This window comes from Rhincodon typus, chromosome 4 (genome assembly GCF_021869965.1).
Source record: "Rhincodon typus isolate 14 chromosome 4, sRhiTyp1.1, whole genome shotgun sequence".
Classification (NCBI taxonomy): Eukaryota; Metazoa; Chordata; class Chondrichthyes; order Orectolobiformes; family Rhincodontidae; genus Rhincodon; species Rhincodon typus.
Window position 1 is genome coordinate 107,888,759 of NC_063335.1, and position 22,386 is coordinate 107,911,144.

Here is a 22,386-nt window from a genome sequence, read left to right on the forward strand (position 1 = left end):
GGTGAGGGGGCAGTGGGTGGTGAGAGCGGGGCCGGTGAGGGGGCAGCGGGCGGTGAGAGCGGGGCCGGTGAGGGGGCAGCAGGAGGTGAGAGCGGGGCCGGTGAGGGAGCAGCGGGCGGTGAGAGCGTGGCCGGTGAGGGGGCAGCGGGCGGTGAGAGCGAGACCGGTGAGGGGGCAGCGGGCGGTGAGAGCGGGGCCGGTGAGGGGGCAGCAGTTGGCAGTGGGGGCGGGCCGTTCCCATGGCAGCAGCGGTGATGACCTGCTGGGTATCCTAGTGATTGGAGCAGCGCCTGCACCGTTGTGGAGATGGGATTTGGGACTCTGAGATCTGGACTTTTCTTTTTCTCTTGCTTACCTTTTGGCTCTGTTAATATCTTTAACTTCTGTTCTTTGTAATCAAGTGGGCACCAGTGAATGGTGATTTTGTGCACTTTTCGCTGTACTTATGTATTCCTATACTTAGTATACATGACAAATAAATAAATAAATCTAAATCTAAATTTAGATTGCACGTAGTGTGCAAGCTAGGTGGGTTAGCCACGGGAAATGCAGAAGGTAGGTTCTGGATGGAATGCCCTTCGGCGGATCGGTGTGAACTTGATGGGCCGAATAGCATGTTTACATATTGTAGGGATGCTATGTCTAGATTGATGGGGATGTTGAACTTGTTTAGGGAGGCTTTCAGCATGTCCTTGTAGCATCTCTTCAGCCCTCCTAGAAATCACTTACCCTTGTGGACCTCAAAGTAGAACACTTGGTTTTATAGAATCGTAGGGATATTTAGCATGGAAGCAGACCTTTCAGTCCAACTCGTCCATGCTGACAAGATATCTAAATTAATCTAGTCCCATTTGCCAGCATTTGGCCCATATCCCTCTAAACCTTTCCTATTCGTATACCCATCCAGATACCTTTTAAATGTTGTAACTGTACCAACCTCCGTCACTTCTTCTGGAAACTCATTCCATACATGCACCATCCTCTGCATGAAAAAGTTGCACTTTAGGGTGGCGCAGTGGCTCAGTGGTTAGCACTGCTGCCTCACAGCGCCAGGGACCCGGGTTTGATTCCACCCTCGGGCGACTGTCTGTGTGGAGTTTGCACATTCTCCCCGTGTCTGCGTGGGTTTCCTCCAGGTGCTCCAGTTTCCTCCCACAGTCCAAAGATGTGCAGGCTAGGTGGATTGGCCATGCTAAAATTGCCCATAGTGCCCAGGGATGTTTAGGTTAGGTGCGTTAGACATGGGAAATGCAGGGGTAGAGGAATGGGTCTGGGTGGGATGCTCTTTGGAGGGGCATTGTGGACTTGTTGGGCCGAATGGCCTGTTTTCATATTGTACAGATTCTATGATTAAATCCTTGCCCTCTCGCCTTAAACCTATGTCCTCTAGTTTTGGACTCACCCACCCCAGTGAAAAGACCTTGACTATTCACTCTATCCATGCTCCTCATGATTTTATAAACCTCTATGAGGTCACCCCTCAGCCTCTGACATTCCAGGGAAAATAGCCCCAGCCTATTCAGCCTCTCCCTATAGCTCAAACCCTCCAACCCTGGCAACATCCTGGTAAATCTTTTCTGAACATTTTCAAGTTTCACAACATTTTTCCTATAGCAGAGAGACCAGAATTGCACACAGTATTCCAAAAGTGGCCTAACCAATGTCCTGTACAGCTGCAACATGACCTATCGCTTCCTATACTCAATGCATTGACCAATAAAGGCAAGCATACCAAATGCCTTCTTCACTACCCTGCCTACCTGTGACTCCACTTTCAAGGAACTATGAACCTGCACTCCAAGGTTTCTTTGTTCAGCAACATTCCCCAGGACCTTACCATTAAATGTATAAGTCCTGCCCTGATTTGCCTTTCCAAAATGGAGCACCTCACAATTATCTAGATCTGTTACTCCTCAGTCTATTGGCCCATCTGATCAAGGTCCCACTGTACTTTGAGGTAACCTTCTTCGCTGATCACGACACCTCCAATTTTGGTGTCATCTGCAAACTTACTAACCATACCTCCTATGTTCACATCCAAATAATTTATATAAATGATGAAAAACAGTGGACCCAGCACCTATCCTTGTGGCACACCACCGGTCACAGATCTCCAGCCTGAAAAGCAACCCTCCACCACGATCCTCTGTCTTCTACCTTTGAACCAGTTCTGTATCCAAATAGCTAGTTCTAACCTTGCTAACCAGTCTACATGAGGAACCTTGTCAAACGCCTTATCGGTCAAGTCTACCACTCCGCCCTCATCAATCCTCTTTGTTATGTCTTCAAAAATCTCAATAAAATTAGTGAGACACTATTTCCCACAACAAAGCCATTTTGACTATTCCTAATCAGTCCTTGCCTTTCCAAATACATGCAAATCCTGTCCCTCAGGAGTCCCCCCAGCAACTTGCCCACCATCAATGTCAGGCTCACTAGTCTATAGTTCCCTGGCTTTTCCTTACCACCTTTCTTAAATAGTGGCACCACATTAGCCAACCTCCAGTCTTCCGGCACCTCACTGTGGCTATCAATGATACAGGTATCTCAGCAAGGGGCCCAGTAATCTCTTCCCTAGTTTCCCACAGGTGCTGGGGATTTATCCACCTTTAACAGTTTTAAGACTTCCAGCACCTCCTCCTCTGTAATATGGGCATTTTTCAAGATGTTGCTATTTATTTCCCCATGTTCTGTATCATCCATATCCTTCTCCACAGTAAACACTATTGTAAAATACTTCTTTAGTATCTCCCCTATCTCCTACGGTTCCACACATAGCTGACCTTGTGATTTTAAAGGGCCCTATTCTCTCCCTTGTTACTCTTTTACCTTTCATGTAATTGTAGAATCCCTTTGGATTCTGCTTAACCCTATTTGCCAAAGCTATCTCAGTCCCCTTTTTGCCCTCCTGATTTCCCTCCTAAGTATACTCCTACTGCCTTTATACTCTTCTAGGGATTCACTCAATCCCTGCTGCCTATACCTGGGCAGAACGATGGCTCAGTGGTTAGCACTGCTGCCTCACAGCGCTCGGGACCTGGGTTTGATTCCACCCTTGGGTGACTGTCTGTGTGGAGTTTTCACATTCTTCCCGTGTCTGCATGGGTTTCCTCCAGGTGATCCAGTTTACTCCCACAGTCCAAAGATGTGCAGGTTATGTGGATTGGTCATACTAAATTGCCCATAGTGTTCAGGGATGTGTGGATCAGGTGGGTTATAGGTGGATGGGTCTGGGTGGGATACTCCGAAGGTGGGTGTGGACTTGTTGGGCCGAAGGGCCTGTTTCCACTCTGTAGGGATTCTATGAATATGCTTCCTTCTTTTTCTTGATCAGAGCCTCAATTTGTCTCGTCATCCAACACTCCCTACACCTATCAGCCTCGCTGTTCACCCTAACAGGAACATATCATCTCTGGACTCTCGTTACCTCATTTTTGAAGGCTTATTTGCCAGCCGTCCCTTTAACCGTGAATATCCGCCCCACCCCACCAATCAACTTTTGAAAGTTCTTGCCTAATGCTGTCAAAATTGGCTTTCCTTCAAATTAGAACTTTAACTTTTAGTTCTGATCTATCTCTATGCATCACCAGGTCTTCACCTATGCATTCATCTGCTCTATCCTCCTATTCCTACCCTCACTAACTCGTGGCACCGGGAGTAATCCAGATATTCCTATTCTTGAGGACCTACATTTTAAATTCCTGCCTAACTTCCTACATTCTGTCCTCAGAATCTTGTCCTTTTCTTTTCCTGTATCGTTAGTTCCAATATGTACAATGACCTCCTGCTGCACCCTCTCCAAGATATCCTTGATGCTGACACCAGGACAGCAACACACCATTCTGATGTTTAATTGTCCATTGCAGAATCGTCTCTCTGTGCCTCTCACTGGACAGTACCCTATCACAATCGATCGCTTGAAACCTGATGTACCCCTCATTACATTAGAGCCAGTCTCAGCACTAGAAACCTGGCTGTCTGTGCTACATTTCCTTGAGAGTGTATCACCTTCTATATTTTCCATAAGAGCATACTTGTTTGAGATGGGGATAGCTATAGGAGACTCCCGCACTACCTGCCTATCCCTTCTACCTGACGGTACCTTCAGTTTCTCCCCCTTCCTGCAAATGCCATCCATCAGACCCCCTAGCTCCAGTAAATTCCACATTGCCTCTAACTGCCGCTCCAACCAACACATCCACCAACACAGGGTCAATTCTGGGAGGATGATTCCCTCACCCTGGAATCGAGAATCAAGGATCATATAGGATCTGATAGGATTTGCAACCAAACACACTTCCTGCAGACATAATTATCAGTAACATGGAAACTCACCTTAATCTCCCACATCTGAAGAGCTCATCACTCTACAAAAGGTCATCTTTGCACCTTAACAATCTACAGACCTAGAAAATAGCCCAGCACTCATTTAGGGCGTCTTGCGTCAGACACACAGACCATGTGACCTGCTCACTGCAGTCAGTCATACACAACTAGTGCTTCAATACTGGAGATATTGGCCTGGGGAGAGAATGCTTGTACTGGTGTGCATATCCTTCCATAGGACTTACGGGAGTTTGCAAAGGCAGTGCTGGTGATCACTCTCCAGGGATTTAAGGTAAAGTATAGGTTCACTAGAGTGATGGATGAGGGCAATGAAGGGATTGTCTTCTGAGGAGATAATGGATAGATGAGGCTTTAATTATTTAAGTTCAAAAAACATTAAAACACATAAAATTCTTAAGGAGCTTGACAGGGTCAATTCTGGGAGGATGATTCCCTCACCCTGGAATCGAGAATCAAGGATCATAATCTCGGAATAAACGGTAAACTATTTCAGTTTGAGGATTGAGAATCTTTAAAATTTTCCATCATACTCAGTCACTGAATATAATGAAGACTTTTGGACACTGAGTGAATAGGGATTTGGGATAATGCAGGAAGATGTAGGTGAAGACAAAATATGAAGACTAGAGAAGCTGAATATTATTTAAATTGGAAGAGACTGCAGAGAGGTATGGAACAGAGGGATTTGAGAGTCTTCATCCCTGAATCACAAAATGCTAGCAACCAAATAATAGGGAAGGCAAGTAAAATGTTGGCCTTTATTTCAAGGGGAAAGGAATGTAAAAGTTGGGAGGTTTTGCTCAGACTATACAAGGCACTAGTCAGACCACACCTTGAATACTGTGAACAGTTTTGAGCCCCTTACCTAAGTAAGATATACTGGCATTGGATGCAGTCCAGGGGAGGTTCACGAAGCTGATAGCAGGTATGGAGGGACTGTCTTATCAGGAGAGGTTGAGTATGTTAGGCCTGTATTCAGTGGAATTTAGACGAATGAGAGGCAACCTTATTGAACATACAAGCTTCTTAGGGGACTTGTCAGGGTAGATGTGTAGAAGTTGTTTCCCCACGTGGCAGAGTCTAGGAACAAAGGCCATAATCTCGGAATAAAGGGTCACCCATTTAAGACAGAGACGAGGAGGAATTACTTCTCTCAAGAGGGTAGTAAATCTATGGAATTCTTTATCACAGAGGACTGATAAGGCTGGGTCATTAGGCATGTTCAAGGCCGAAACAGACAAATTTTTAATCAGGAAGGCAATCAAGGTTATGTAGAAAAGGCAGGAAAGTGAAGTTGATGATTATCAGGTCTCTTTGAACAGCAGAGCAGATGTGACAAGCTGAATGGTCTTCCATTTCTCCTATGTCTGATGGTCCTATGGACAGAATGGCCTATTCTTTAACCTATTTCCTATTATCTTATGTCATTATTACAAGGTTTCCAAGTGATTTGTCATAAATTAAATATGGTTTGAATCATATTCTCACTGGTAACTATGGCACATCATTTGCAATTTTAGAATAGCATCGGGTCCCTTGATTTGATATGAAGCATTGTTATGATTTCTGTCGAAATGTTGTAGGAAAAGGGAGCAGGAAAAAAGACAAGAACCTTTACATCAGACAGGAGTTAATCAACATTATAATTATTTACTTGTATAATTGCCCAAAAGCACTTCTCAAAAGTACGTGCTTTCTAAAATCGTAAGAAAATTAATGATGCCAGAAGTTAAAACCAGACCAGTAAAAAAAATCTGGTGGCTTGGTATATAAATAATGTCAAACCTATACCTAGATTGTTAACAAAGTAACTGATAAACAAGTGCCACACATAACCCACAGCAGAAAAATTATTTTGTAGAAATAATACAGATATTGACTTGTGTTAATGTAAGTAAAAATAAAATGTAAAAGCAGTATTTTCTTAATTATTACCTTAATTGATGCCATTTTGTTTTACTGGTGTTCCTGTGTAAGGAATACAATACCTTCTTTCTAACTTTTACTGATAGTTCATTTTTATAACTCCAGATCTTGTACATTGAAACTATTGACTCAAATATACAAAAACTAGTTCAATTGACCAATTACAAATGTCCTCTCGAGTTACCTGAAGCGTATAGGCGTTGGGAGGAGAATGCCACCGATGATGCTAGCTTGAATATACTTGGCAAACTATGTACATTTTTACAGTGTGTGCCAGATAAAGTCTTCCATCGTAATAAAGTGCTGTTACGGTTGTGCAGTAGATGCTACTTGTTCCATGTCTGAAATTGACTGGAGGGAGTTCAAAGTGGAAAAATCATACTGATGCCTTCAAATGGAGGAACAATATTTCAGCATTGAAGTGCATCAAGTCAATTAACTGTCTGGAAGGAGAAAAAATTTCTAGTCAACAGAGTTTTCCGTCATAGAAACATTAGGAAGACGAGGTTGCACTTAGCTCAACATATGCTTGATCAATGAGGGCAATGCACAAATAAACAGTAATACAACAGCGCCACCAGAGTGCTCAATTCTCTCTGATCCATCATTGATTGATCTGGCTTGTTTGCCATCTTCTACTGACTCATCCAATCCCACTGCAGATGCAGCACACTGGAGTAAAGGAGCCTGATAAGATGTAGCCCTCTTCTCTGGCCTGTCTGGACTGGATCCATCACTAGGTCTTTGTCCATTGAACAGCAGGTATCGACCTTTAGCATCCTGCTCCATTTTAAAGAGCTCATACTCTGTGTGAGGGAGGCGTATCCCCAGAGCCACACAGCCATTGGTGTGAGTGACATCCTGCTCCACTCCCACGTGCCAGGAGCCCTCGGCACCACATGCATTTCCATTGAAGACGTTCAAGAGAGATGCAGTAGCAGCATCCATTGGTGTTACCTTCATGTGGTTCACTGGAATGAAATTTGAGAAGATTATACAAAACAGTCAATAAAACTATACTATCTACATTTGCTCAGACTACATTGGGCGGCAATAGTTCTCAGTGAAGAGTTTACAGTTACTGTTTTTAATGTTGGGAAAGTTTGCAGATTTCAATGTGTTTTTAGATTCCAAAGTAAGGGCATTACAACAGTTGGAAGGGGAAAATTTCCCATTTTGGGCCAGAAGGTTCCAGGGAACGGTTCATATCTTTGATGCAGTGTAGAATTCTCTTTACTATAACAATAGAGATTAATTTACCCAGTGAAGCAAGAGTGCTTTTAAATGAGAATTCAGTTTTCCTCTGCCATTATTTCAATGCATACTCAAAGGAATTCAGGAGAGGCTGTGGCACAGTGGTAATATTACTAGTCTAGCAATCCCTGAGGTCTAGGCTAATGTTCTAGGGCCATAGTTTCAAATCTCACCATGGAATTTTATACCTAGGTACCTAAGATGGCACCGGGAATGATAACCTTGTACATTGTTCATTCTTGTATCCCTGTACTTGAGTACAAGTGACAATAAACCTAATTCTAATTAATTTATCTTGGTTATAAAGCTAGCGTTAATGGTTACAATGGAACCATTGTTATAAAACCTGATCTGCTTCATTAATATTCTTTAGGGAAGGAAATCTGCTATCCTTGGTTGCCCTCCATGTGACTCTAGACCCATGGAAGTGTGGTTGACTCTTAACTACCCTGAAAAGTTCAAGCAAGCCACTCAGTTCAATTTGGGATAAGCAACTGATGCTGGTCTTACCAGAGATGCCCACATCCCATGAAAAAAATAAAGAACAAAGATGCATACGTTTACTTTATGCGCGAAGGACATTAGAGCTAATAGACCACCGATGGGAGAAGAAAGCACAGCTCCAATGGTGTAGCTTAGCTGTTTGTTACTTTGCCAACAGTGCACTTTATGCACTTTACAGCTAACATTGTGTGCACACCTCCAGTGATTTTTGTTTGGATTGGCGCAGGTGTGGGATCCACTTGGAAGCCCTGTGACATCCTCATCACGATAATCGTTCTGATACACAGACAGACCTTCTACAATTTGTCATTTTCGGGAATATTCTTTGCTCTCCAGTGTGAACAGCTTCTCACCAGCCGCAAGAACAGATCAGTAAATTTTCACAAGTTGCAGAATAAAACAATTTAACAAGCCTAAAGAGTCGAGGCTGGATTTTGTGGAGCTGGTGGCTGCAAGGTCAGGGACAATTCTGCCAGGGAAAAGAAGCTGCCCAACAGCCATTGATTTGGTTGCTGGTGGAATTGCAGTGGGGGGGCAGGGTGGGGTTGGCATCGCCCCACCCCATCACATTCCAACCTCCCCAGCAGGGGAGTATATAATGCAGTTCACAGCACCTACTTCAGATATAATATCTAACACTACTGTAGAAAAACAAAAAGCATTAAGTAGTAGGGTTGACCATGCTCTGCATGGCTTATGCACTGAGACACGTAGTCATAGCATTCGTGAAATCATTTTACACTTTAAGTAGCAGGATTATAATGAAGTTTGTAAGTGGTTTGAATTGTAAGGATAGGAATTCATCTGGAAAGGGCCACTTGGACATATCACAAACTATGAATACATTTTGCTTCCAGAATCTGAATGCCTGCATTGTTTGATAAAGTAAAAGTCAGTCACACTAATGCTCTAGGGGATTGAAATGCCAGCTACGACACATTTTTGACAGCCCCTCTATAGCTGATCATGCATAGTTAACTATTCACAATGCAATACAAGCATTGTTATGGCATGCTGCAATCTTCAGCCTTCTGCTCTCAGACACAGGTATGATGATTTGGTGGCCATAAGATAACGTGAAGTTATGTTTACAGTCTCTTTGCTCGAGGTGAAAACCTGATTTCAGGCCTATTTTTAAGTCACCAGGAAGAGAAGTGTATTAAGCAGCCCAGTGAAATATTTCAGTGAAAAAGTTCAGAAAAACGGTTTGAAATTTTCTTCAAAAACTTTCTTTATTGCTCATAAAACTATTGGAAAATGAGAAAAAATGTTTTGGCCAATACCACAAATAATTCAACAATATTTTAAGTTTTTGCAGGAAGGGTAATGTGAATCATAAAATCCCTGCAAATGAAAGATGCCATTTTGCCCACTGAGTCCACACTGACCCTCCGAAGAGCATCCCACCCAGATCCACCCCATCCCTATAGCTCTGCATCTCCCATTCTCCCATGGCTAACCCACCTAGCCCCCACATCCCTGAACACTATGGACAATTTAGCATGGCCAATCCACCTAATCTGCACATCTTTGGACTGTGGGAGGAAACCAGAGCACCAAACGGAAACCCACACAGACACAGAGAGAACATGTAAACTCCACACAGACAGTCGCCTAAGGCTGGAATCGAATCCTGGTCTCTGGAGCTATTAGCAGCAGTACTAACCACTGAGCTACCCTGTCGCTTGTCGATGAGCTTTAAGGATGACACATAGTGGGAGCATTGGGGCAGGACAACTGAAAACAGGGTGCCACCTACAAGCAGTACATATGGTGGGCGCTCTGCAAGGTTTACCTACATGTGTTTAACCTCTTCATAACAACATTTCTGAAGCATTGAGCAGTTAATGGCTGTTTCAAATACTATGAGTTTAGAAACTAAGAGCAGTTTGCTTTGGGGATATGACGCCCAACAAGACAAGAAATGATTCCTCTAACCCAGCAGGGTTCACAATTAGGAACATTAATCAGCCATTTTGATATTACCTTTGAACACAAACTCTGTTCCTCCCATCACTTTAGTGGAAGGGATGCCTCGGCTGTAACGGCCCTTGGCGTAGATGGTGAATGTTGGATGCTTGCACACGGGGTCCGAGAAATGGTAGTAATGCCCTTCCCAGGTGTTGTTGTTGTCATGGAAGATGAAGTGCCGGGTGAGGAAGAGCACTTCTGGCCGAACTTCACACCGTTGGCTCACCCATTGGCCGTGCAGCCCTACAGTTAAGTCTGCCTTTGGAGGTAGAATGGGAGGGTGATGCTCATCTGATCGATAAATTATCCGACAGGCCATGCATGAATGATCATGGTTCTGAAAATGACACAAGCAGTAGAGATTCTAAATGATAAATTATAGAATTGGATAGTGTTTGGGCTTAACTTTGATCAATGCATATATCATTACTGCTTCAGCAGACTTATAAAATCTACTGAGCAAATGTTGCAAATTTAATACTCAGCTCATTGACTTTTAGATTAAGTTAATAAATCTACATGTTAACCAAAGAGGGACTCAATAAAACTCTTGGCGCAACTAATTCTTGTTGTGATTTCAGTAAATCCAGTCGTTTGATTTACTGTCTCATTTTCACAGCAGTACCAGTCTGATTATTTTGTCAGAGAGACTTTGAGTGTTGCTATATTTGTTTGAATGTGGATCATTAGTTACAAAGCAATTGGACAACAAAACTTTTATGCATTTTATGCAGACATAAAATATTTTCCCCATGACTTGTATTGCAAGAACTGTACCAATTCCACCTGACACAAATCAAATCAAGTTCATACCATTGAGCACAAAACTCAAGACTACCCTGTCAATACAGCACTGAGAGAAAGTGCAACACTGTCAGAGAGGTACCATTTTTCAGATGAGGCCTTTCAGTAAGGCTTACTTGCCTGTTCAGAAGATCGAATGGCATCATTTTGGAAAAGAGCAAGGGTGTCCTTATCCCTCAATCACTGTCACAAAAACAGATTATCTGGCCACCACTGTCCTGCAATTTGTGAAGCTTTCCCTGTGCAGATTGACTGCCACAGCTCTTACTTTATAACGGTACTGTTATAAATAAGCAGGTTTATAAGATGGTCATGTTTTAAACTGTCTGTTTTAATTAAAAGTAAAATGGAGCTTGTAACCTCCTATATCTCAGTCCAAAGATAAACCAAAATGATCTCATTGCCATGGGGAGAAGTGGCTGTGTGGCTTGGGCCGGGGGATGGGTTTGGGGAAACCTACAAAATTCCTATTGAAATGTAAGGACCAAATGTAACATCTAAACACAAAGGGACTGGCACCTGTTTGCTATTGCTTGCTTACTGACTGTCAAAGCCTGGGTACAGAGAGAAAAAGGGTCTCAAAGAGAGGGAGGAACACGACACAGGAATCATAGCTGTTGGAAACAGCAAGGGAAAGTTCTTGTGCCTGTTGGCCACCAGGCAGAATGCAGGTGGTCAAAGGGGTGGCACGGTGGCTCAGTGGTTAGCACTGCAGCCTCACAGCGCCAGGGACCCAGGTTCAATTTCAGCCTTGGGTGACTGTCTGTGTGGAGTTTGCACATTCTCCCTGTGTCTGCGTGGGTTTCCTCCGGGTGTTCCAGTTTCCTCCCACAGTCCAAAGGTGTGCAGGCTAGGTGGATTGGCTGTGCTAAATTGCCTGTAGTGTTCATGAGTGTGTGGGTTATAGGGGGATGGGTCTGGGTGGGATGCTGCAAGGGTTGGTGTGGACTTGTTGGGCTGAAGGGCCTGTTTCCACACAGTAGGGATTCTATGAAAGAGACAGAATCCAAAGCAATTTATGGAAAGCAAAAGATTTGCCCTTGCAAGACCAGGAGAAGGATTCACCAGCAGGGTATTGCTGCAGGAAGAGCAGCCTGCTCCTGCTCCACCAAACTTATCTCCACCTATCTGGACTCCATTTTCTCCCCCTTGGTCCAGGAACTCCCTACCTTTGTCTGTGACACCACCCACGCCCTCCACCTCCTCCAGAACTTCCAATTCCCCGGTCCCCAACACCTCATCTTTACCATGGACGTCCAGTCCCTATATACCTGCATTCCCCATACAGATGGCCTAAAGGCCCTCTGCTTCTTCCTGTCCCGCAGGCCCGACCAGTCCCCCTCCACTGACACCCTCATCCGCTTACTCGTCCTCACCCTCAACAACTTCTCTTTCAATTCCTCCCACTTCCTACAGACAAAGGGGGTGGCCATGGGTACCCGCATGGGCCCAAGCTATGCCTGCCTCTTGGTAGGTTACGTGGAACAATCCCTCTTCCGTACCAACACTGGCCCTAAACCCCACCTCTTCCTCCGTTACATTGATGACTGTATCGGCGCTGCCTCGTGCTCCCACGAGGAGCTCAAACAGTTCATCCACTTCACCAACACCTTCCACCGCAACCTTAAGTTCACCTGGACCATCTCTAATACCTCTCTCACCTTCCTGGACCTCTCTGTCTCCATCTCGGGCAACCACCTAGAAACCGATATCCATTTCAAGCCCATCGACTCCCACAGCTATCTAAAATACACCTCCTCCCACCCACCTTCCTGCAAAAATGCTATCCCCTATTCCCAATTCCTTCGCCTCTGCCGCATCTGCTCCCAGGATGAGGCATTCCACTCCCGTACATCTCAGATGTCCTCGTTTTTCAAGGACCGCAACTTCCTCCCCTCAGTGGTCGAGAACGCCCTCGACCGTGTCTCCCTCATTTCCTGCAACTCATCCCTCACACCCCCTCCCCGCAATAACAACCAAAACAGAATCCCCCTCGTCCTCACGTACCACCCCACCAACCTCCGGATCCAACGCATCATCCTCCGACACTTCCGCCATCTGCAATCCGACCCCACCACCAAAGACATTTTTCCCTCCCCACCCTTATCTGCTTTCCGGAGAGATCACTCTCTCCGTGACTCCCTTGTCCGCTCCACACTCCCCTCCAGCCCCACCACACCCGGCACTTTTCCCTGCAACCGCAGGAAGTGCTACACCTGCCCCTACACCTCCCCCCTCACCCCCATCTCAAGAAGACTTTCCACATCAAGCTGATGTTCACCTGCACATCTGCTAATGTGGTATACTGCATTCGCTGTTCCCGTTGTGGCCTCCTCTACATCGGGGAAACCAAATGGAGGCTTGGGGACCGCTTTGCAGAACACCTACGCTCGGTTCGCGCTAAACAACTGCACCTCCCAGTTGCGAACCATTTCAACTCCCCCTCCCATTCCGCAGACAACATGTCCATCCTGGGCCTCCTGCAGTGCCACAAAGATGCTACCCGAAGATTGCAGGAACAGCAACTCATATTCCGCTTGGGAACCCTGCAGCCCAATGGTATCAATGTGGATTTCACAAGCTTCAAAATCTCCCCTCCCCCAACCGCATCCCAAAACCAGCCCAGCTTGTCCCCGCCTCCCTAACCTGTCCTTCCTCCCACCAATCCCCTCCTCCCACCTCAAGCCCCACCCCCATCTCCTACCTACTAACCTCATCCCGCCCCCTTGACCTGTCCGTCCTCCCTGGACTGACCTATCCCCTCCCTACCTCCCCACCTACACTCACCTTTACTGACTCCATCCCCGCCTCTTTGACCGGTCTGTCTCCTCTCCACCTATCTTCTCCTCTATCCATCTTCTATCTGCCTCCCCCTCTCTCCCTATTTATTTCAGATCCTCCTTCCCCTCCCCCATTTCTGAAGAAGGGTCTAGGCCCGAAACATCAGCTTTCCTGCTCCTCTGATGCTGCTTGGCCTGCTGTGTTCATCCAGCTCTACACCTTGTTATCTCTATTGCTGCTGGAAGTTGGTTTGAGTCAGTGAAGTGGGGAAAGTGAGTCCATCAGAGGTTATGGGTATCTTTGGGATGTTTCTTGTAGTGACTACAATTCTGCAAATAGTGTAGCATAATATATAAATGAACCATGGAGTTTTCAAGCATGTCACCAAGTTGTGGGGGCAAATGCTGTTCTGAGATTATCATTTCCCTCTTTAAACTACTTGTTGCCTACTGAATAATATGCAGTCAATGTTGCTTTCAATGTGTTTTTTTTTCCTGTGAAACCTTAAATGTAAAATGTTTTCATGTGGCCCTTTGAGTCAGTCAAGAGTAATTCATGTCACTTTAAAAGTTGTCCATCTCTATAGGGATTGCAACAGTATTTACACCTAAAATACTTCACTGGTTGTAAAGTGCTTTGAGATGTTTGATAATCATGAAAGGTGCGTTATGCATAGACTTTTTCTTATTATCACAGGAGAACTTAAATAGTCAAAGTAAAAGAAAATCAATCCAATTTACTTTTATTCAAAGTTGATTTAACCTAAAAGTTGTATTACCCAGCAATTTGAATTAATATTTAATTATATTAAATCTGCTGTACTGCAAGCAAAACAAAACTTTTCACTGTACCTCGGCATTTATGACAATAATAAATCAAATCAAACATATTAAAATAATACAGGTAGCCATTTTAAACATAATACAACTTTAAATTGTCCAGTAATTCAAATAAAGTTTTTAAAATTACAGAGATAGATGAACTATCAAAAATAGCTTTGGCTGAACCATCACCACCCGCTTCCATGTTAATAGACTGTGGGAAACAGCAAGAATTTCAGACTTTAAAGAGCCATTTTTCTTATCTTTATTTTTCTGAGTAAAGATTTTTTTTGTGAACGTATGTTTATATGAAACACTTTATCACACAAGCCTGTCTCAAAGCTAGATCTGAGAGTGAGTTAGCAATCCATGTACATAAGTCATACTTTGCCAAATTCGAGGCTCATTAAAAGCAGGAGTTTTTAAAGTCTGTTTGCCAGATAATGTCATTAGATTCACATGAGAATTTATGATGCCAGTTGGTTCATCCTCTCCCTTTCCTTTGATGAACTCAGGGTTTCCCATCAGTTTGCCCTCTCTTCTGCTCTGTTTCCTGCCCGCCATGATCTGTCGTAATAATCCATCTTGGGCTCTCAAAACATTCATCAACTTCCTTCACCACAAACAATGTGCAACCTCTCTGAGTTCAGCTGATTTTGATCTTATTTACCCTTGAATGGAGCCACAGACATTTGAATCATTGAGTAATAGGAGTTAAGCATTTGCTAAAACAAACAATATGGTAACCCATGCTCTAATTTCTTTCCATGCCTACCTAGATGCTAAAGTGCAAGACTAAGGAAATTATCCATCTACATACCTCCATGTAAGAATGGGGATGTTAACCTCTCTAAAATAGGAGTTAATCTTTCCACTAAGAAAGCAGAAAGACAGCTTGGTTAAATGTATTAATTTGATTTCTGCTATTTTCTGGGATCATTTGGGAGGTATTGGGTGAGATTTTATTCAAAAATGCATCCAATTACAGGTTATTAAAATCGAGCCTGTGATTTCCTCCCATCTCTCGTGAGTATAAATTACCATGACCTCTCTTTACCTTGAAGTCTCCACCTTTTCCTTTCTTGTCTATTGGTATTCTTGATCTTATCATCTCATTAGACCTGTAATAGCACGTCCACATCGTCACAAAATTGTCCTTGATGAGCCCCAACTTCCTTTTCCATGTCAAAGATTTGTTTTCTTAAATAACTCTTAATCTGCTATTGAGCCCAATTGAACAATATGCATTTTCTGGGACACTGGATGAACATTGCTGCTACATTTTTTTTTTGACAGGAAACCGATCTAGCTTGCTAACCGACAAATGATTTGTTCATCTGAAGATGGAACCCGAACTAAATGTTTTGCTTTCTCTCCACAGTCATCGCCAGACCTGCTGAGTTTTTCCAGCAACTTCTGTTTTTGTTTGAGATGATTTATTCACCTCTTCAACCATCTATCCTTGAGCTTATTTTTCTGGCTCTCCGTCCTGAGGTTTGAGTGAGCTTTTTGTACGTGTAAAGGCAGGTAGGGGTATGCAAGTCTGTTCACATATGGACACCATCAGGATGAGGCCAATGTTATCTCCATTCACAGCTGTAAAAATTCATTTTTCAGCAGTAGCAAGGAACAAATGGGATTGCTTCTTATGTCACTGTTTTGAACATTATTTTACAAGTTAATGGAAAGGCCATAATTCCACAGCTATTACTCCCTGGTACTCGTCCTTTCATTGTGTGCGAGCTTCAGCATACTCTAACCTAGTGGATTAGGATGAAACCATGTCTAATTCAGTCATCATCTAATGTCTATGCTTTACTTGGTGTCATTGGACAGTGATTAGGAATGGGTCAGATAGTTATTCCCTAACATAAATTTCACTGCGTCTGAAGCAGCAACATAGTAGATAATAGAAAGGCAAAATGCCTGTATATTTCTCACTGAGTGACTTACCAAAAAATGATACATGTAATAAGCAAATTCAAGAATCCTCTTTGAAGTGAGAAGAATGAGCTAGCTACATGAAGCTGCTATTATGCATCGAGTAGACCTGAGATTTATTGCTTTCATTAGCTTGACTCACTTCTGCCTGCAGCTTTTCGTTCTGTATGAAGCTCGATGCTTCTCAGTCAGAGCAGACCATCTGCACCACATGCATTTCTTTGCTACAGATGGAAACCAGGTTGCTATGGAGATGGTCTTTGTGCAAATCTCATGCAGAATGATTGCTGGCGGTATCTTTGTGGTATGCCTATTTGCAGTGTAGAAAACACCTCCTTTCCTGAAACCTTGGTGTCTCATTTCAACCTTTTGTCTAGTACCCGGCAACTATGAGATATTCTGTTTCATGTCCCATTTGGTACTATTTCAGCGTTGCTGTCCGGGAGCTCTGCCAAAGTGGCTGCTAGCTCTAAGTCTATAGTTCCATTGATTAATTTCCATTCCACTCATGTTTTGAAAAAAAGGATTTTTCACCTCAATTGCAGTTCTTAAACTGCAAACCACTCAACAAGTGAATAAATGCACAGATGCACCTTCCCAGGTCTATGGCACTCTTCAAACTAGCTGCAACAGCGTATGTTAATTTCCCTGATGGTCTTGTTGAGGTTAAGAACTCAGCATATGCAAGATTTCAGAATGAGCAGTGCATATTTTTTGACTCCATCTGTGGCATTGCTCATTGCTACATCAAGCCATTATGAAATCAAGTTATAATTTGGTGAGTTTTTCGGATTAATATTCTGTGACAACAACGATTTTTCTTAAACCCTTTCTATGAAAAGAACAATCTCTTGGCACTGTGGTGCAAATGGTTATGTTCAACAATTTTAAATTAAAATTATAGCAAGGAATAAAGTATGCTTGTCCTCTTAAACATTTGCCAGGTCCTGTTTCCCTATCAACCCTATGTGCTCTGACCTACATTGCTTCCCAGCTGAGCAACTTCTTGGTTTTACAATCCTCAGCCTTACATTTAAATCTCTCCATGTCCTCACTCCACCCCATCTTTGTGATCTCCTCCACTCTCGCAACCCTCTGAAATAACTGAACTCCTCTAATTCTGGCCTCTTTTGCAATCCCAATTTTAATATTTCCACTGTTGTTGGCCATTCCTTCAGCCCAAGCCTCTCTAATTCCCTCCCTACATCTCTCTGCCTCTCTTTCCTCCTTTAAGACACTCCTTAAACCTCATTTTTTTGACCAAGCATCTGGTCATCTGACCTCATATCTCCTTACGTGACTCAGTCTCATACTTTGTTTTAATGTGATCCTGCGAAGCTTCTTGGGACATTTAACTATGTTTAAGGTGCTGGATGAATATAAGTTGCTGTCAGTTAATTTCTTCAAATCATTTAAATTCGTCACTAAGAGCTTCCTGCACCCATTTGCACAAGATCATTGTTCAAAGTATTTTGGTGTGATCATGGAGAGTGCTTCTGATATCAGCCCCACTGGGCAATTAGCAATGTCATTAATTGTGGATTAACATTTTGTGCTTCAATTTCAGAATGCTTCATTTGATTTTCTGTGTTTGATATCAATCAATATCTGGTTATGTTGAGGAACTGAACTAAATACATTGTATTCAGACTATTTGTCCCAACAGGTCTGTGATAGTGCTTATGTTCCACATGAGCTTCCTTCACCCGCAGTCAGCATTGAGGAGGGGAGAGGACAGGAGATGACAGGAGGAGCAATAAGAATTTAGAAGAATGTGAGGTCATCTCATTGAAGAGTACAAACATCTTACAGGGCTCAACAGTGTCCGTGTAGGAAACATGTTGCTCCTGGCCGGTCCTGCTCCTGAACGAAGGAACACAGACTCAGAATGAGGGGTGTGCAATTTAGCAATGAGATGAGGAGGAATTTCTTCCCTGACAGAATCTTTGCAAGCCTGAATATCAAGAGACTTTGGAGGTCATTGATTATGTTCAAGACACAAATCAATAGTCTTCTGAATAGTAAAGACACCAAAAGATGTGGAGTAGTGCTGGAAAATGATGCTGGGGTTGAAGATCTAGCTGAATGTTGCAGCAGGCTCAGGGGCTAGATGCCCAATTCCTGATCCTACTCTCAATGTCCTTGTGTTCAGTATTTATGTTCATTGTTTATCCATTCTCAAACAGTACCTCTTTCGACCTGCTGTTGACAGTCAGACAGATGCTGGAAGGGCTGTATTGAAAACATTAATGTGTTTTGATATCAAATAAATGAAGTGCATGGTGGTCTTAAAGTTTATGCAGTTTATGCAATTGTTTATGCAGTTCAGTAAAAAGACAGGCCAACTACATCAAAGGCATGATACCCTGGATGAGGAATCTCTTCAGGGCCCTTCCTTGTGTGTCTTGTTGACCAGTAAATTCATACAGTGTGCTTAACTTTCTGCAGTTTGTCTAGGGAAAAACTCATATTTCTGCCTTGAAATCGTAGGTCAGATGGACATTGAGATAATGTTTCCTGAAGGAAGAAGCTGTATGAATCAAGTGATGTTTTATTATGAATGCCTGGATGATGTTGTTAAGTGCCCCGAGGAGAGATTTAACCAAGATATGTTGCTTCCATTCATTGATGTAGCCATAACCAGTCTAAACAAAAGGTTTTCTTAGCTCAAACTCCTCTACAGATTATTTGCTTTTCTTTGAAGCATCTTTCAAGATGCAAAAGATGATAGATCATAGAATTTGCCACCAAGGCTGATCTTGTCCTCAAACTGAATCCAATTTGCAAGCAATGGTGAGTCAGTAATAAACACAAGCAGAAACCTGCATTATTTTCCCATTTATTTTCTTCTGAACCTGGAAGGTAAATGATAGTTCTCTTATTCCAACCGTTGCTCAGATTTAATTCAGCATGTGTCATAGAATCTGGGCTTTTCTATTTCATAAGATTTGTAAACACATTACATGGTGTATTTGTTCCTTGACCCGTTGAGACATCCCATTGTTCTTTCAATATGATGGGGAAATGCATGTTAGTTAATTACTGGGAATGGATCCTCATAGGAATACTTAGGGTTCGACAAAGAATTCCTTTAGAAATTTACCTGTAAGCATCTTTGCCATACTTATGTTGGAATATATTAATTGAAGAGACATTAGGACATTATAATGACATTATATATGTCTTTAATTAGGACATAGAAAAAATAAAAACGAGACATTATGGAAATCAAATGTAAACGCACCTCATGATTTTAGTTTTCTGTATCTGGGTCAAAAGGATAAACTATTATTACATATTGAGGGTTTCTACATGATATTTTATGAAAAATTGATTATCTTTCTTGCTGTCTATTTATAGTTCTCCAGCTGAATGAGTACCAAGTCTGATTGTTGCACTGATCCTTGCAGACACTGATTGCTTTTAATGGCAATTTGCTAAAATTCTTTGCTGCCATTCAAGTTAATGGACAATAAATTTGAGAATGTAAGAAAGCAATATAAAAATGACATTCAGATCAGACGTTGAATTACTGATATTATTTAGAAATTGCTGGGAAAGCTCAGCAGGTCTGGCAACATCTGCGTAGAGAAATCAGAGTTAACATTTTGGGTCTGGTAACTCAGTTCAGAGGATGGGTCACAGGACCCGAAATGTTAACTCTGATTTCTCTCCACAGATGCTGCCAGACCTGCTGAGCTTTTCCAGTAATTTCTGTTTTTGTTTCTGATTTACAACACCTGCAGTTCTTTCGGATTTTACTGACATTATTTATTAGGGAATCTGCTAGATTAACATTGCTTGGTTTTGTTTTAATCATGAGTAAATTTAAACTTTTGCTTTTCCCAACATGATTCTTAAGCTGCCATGTTTTCAAGCAACAGATAATGCATAATTATGGTTTTACAATCCATGTAAGGAAATGTTTAAGCAGATATTTTTTTAGATGACGGTAGATAAGGAAATGAAGTGTGTGGTTTAAAGATGATGAGAGTGTTGAAGTTGGTGAAAAAAAGAGGAGTATGTATTCATTATAAAATATCATAATGCAGGATGACATAGATATAGTTAGACATTGACAAGTTCCCAAGCCAAATAGAAAACTGACTTGTATTCAGCAGATTGAACAAGTGGGAGCATGGGATGCATATATTGGGTGATGAGGTGACTCATACTTATTGGCACAACTTTAAGGATGTTGTAAAATACCAGGTATTTCCAAGAGCAATTTTTTAATTTGCTCTATATCTTGTGTAATTACTGGGCTTCAATTCATTGAACAACTTTCAAGCCATTATCCTGAAACTTGGCTGTACAACTCCTGCCATCTGTTACCCTACTGCTGAGTTCTGTTCAGTTTTGACTTTCGGCAAAAAGCTTGCAACCTCCATTTCTCCAAATTTCTACTCAGTAGTGGTTTGAAATCAAAAAGATTGCTTTAAGCTAACAGCATGACCTAACATGGAGTGTTTGAAGAAGTGAATAAAAAAAAGTAAGACGATTGAATCAAAGAAGATTACAGAACAGGAGGCCATGAGGCCCATTGTGCTCGTGCTGACCCAGTGAGAGCTATACCAATTAATCCCAATTAATGCTCTTTCTCCACAACTCTGTATTTTTTCTCTTCAAGTGTTTAATGTCATAAATAGTAATTAATTAAGAAAAACCTTCAATAAAAATAACTTGGATCCAGATTATTAACTTAAAGTGACTTTGAACTCAGGATAATTTAAGGTAAGGTGTTCAATGATATTATCCAATAACAGTGGCAGACACAAACTATACGCTACCATGAGTTAATGTCTTGCTATTGGCTGCCATGTTTCCCCTGGTGCTAATGCTCAAAACGTAAGTAACAAATAAATGATAAAGTTACATACAGAGGAATCTCTGTGGATTTATGGGTAACAAGAACTTCACCTAGATTTCTATAATACAAGTCAGGAAATTAGAGTTACCTTGGCATTCTGTAGTGGAGGTTGATAGCTGGAGGGTCTGTAATACATTCTCTGGGACCAATCTGTGTGGATATCCCCCAGAAAGAGCTCTTGCACCACATGCTCAGGATTGTGGTGTAGGTGCTGTTTCTCGACCCTGAGGAGCTGCAGTTCGTGCATGGCAAAGTTCAGAGCCTGGAAACAGTTGCACCCGTTATCATCGCTCCACAGGTTGTAGCTCACGTTCGGCTCCCACACCTTCTCTCCTGGTATGAACCCCGGGCACGACCTGTTCAGCTTCAGGCTCATCTCCTCAGCTGTCACCTTGTTGTGACAGACGATCCGCACCCTGTGAAGGTGGTAATCAGCCTCGGTTCCTCCTCGAATGATCCAAGAAGCTTGGCGCAATCGGAGTTTCCCTTTGATCACGAAGGTGTAGGTGGGGTGTGTGCAATGATTGTCTCCATAATGAAACTGATAAGCCTTGAATGTGTTATTGGAGTAAAATCTGTAGGATCTGGTAATGAACTCAGGGCCTGGTCTCACTTCGCAACTGCAGAGAGAAGATAATTAGCTTCACAATCAGTGAGGTAATAGCACTTGGCTTGAGCATAATTTACAAAGTTTGAAAGTTGTTTGAAAAATAGACATTTCAGCATGATCTTTAAGAAACAAAATCCTATTTTCTTTCTCTTAAAGCCTACATCTGCACTGTCTATCTACATCAGTCAAGAGGTTGGGAATAAAAGCTATTCCTATTTCTTCACATTTCATTAACTGGTTATTTTGAGATGCTTGTGACAGAGATCCAAGTGTGTTTGTCCCTCTTTTTGAAATCAGTTCCATCAACAATGAGTCAGGAGCTGACTCAGTATAAAACGATGTTCTCCTATTTGAGAGACAACGATGGAAAGAAGAAGTAACTAAGGAACACCGCCAGAGCAGTGTAGATAAAAGAAGCTTTGTACTTCTGTCACACCAATGATCAAGAGAACACAGTTTTCAGCATCTATATTTTTGCCCTAGAACAGTAAACAGTTCATACACTTAAATAATAAATTATCATTGACAGAAGTAAACTGTTGCTATTCCTCTCCTTG

The 22,386-nt window shown here is 42.4% G+C and overlaps 1 protein-coding gene across 1 annotated transcript in view; it reads right to left on the reverse strand.

Annotated features, from left to right (window-relative positions):
* Positions 1–5,853: 5,853 nt before the first annotated feature.
* The window catches only part of LOC109936550 (protein APCDD1-like), a 29,849-nt gene continuing 13,316 nt past the window's right edge, over positions 5,854–22,386 (reverse strand). Inside the window, exons 3-5 of the mRNA XM_020535150.2 lie at positions 21,308–21,839; positions 10,018–10,339; positions 5,854–7,244 (exon numbers count right to left, since the gene is read on the reverse strand). Coding sequence (XP_020390739.1) covers positions 6,787–7,244; positions 10,018–10,339; positions 21,308–21,839 — 1,312 coding nt within the window. The 3' untranslated portion in view covers positions 5,854–6,786. The remainder of the gene's footprint in view (positions 7,245–10,017; positions 10,340–21,307; positions 21,840–22,386) is intronic.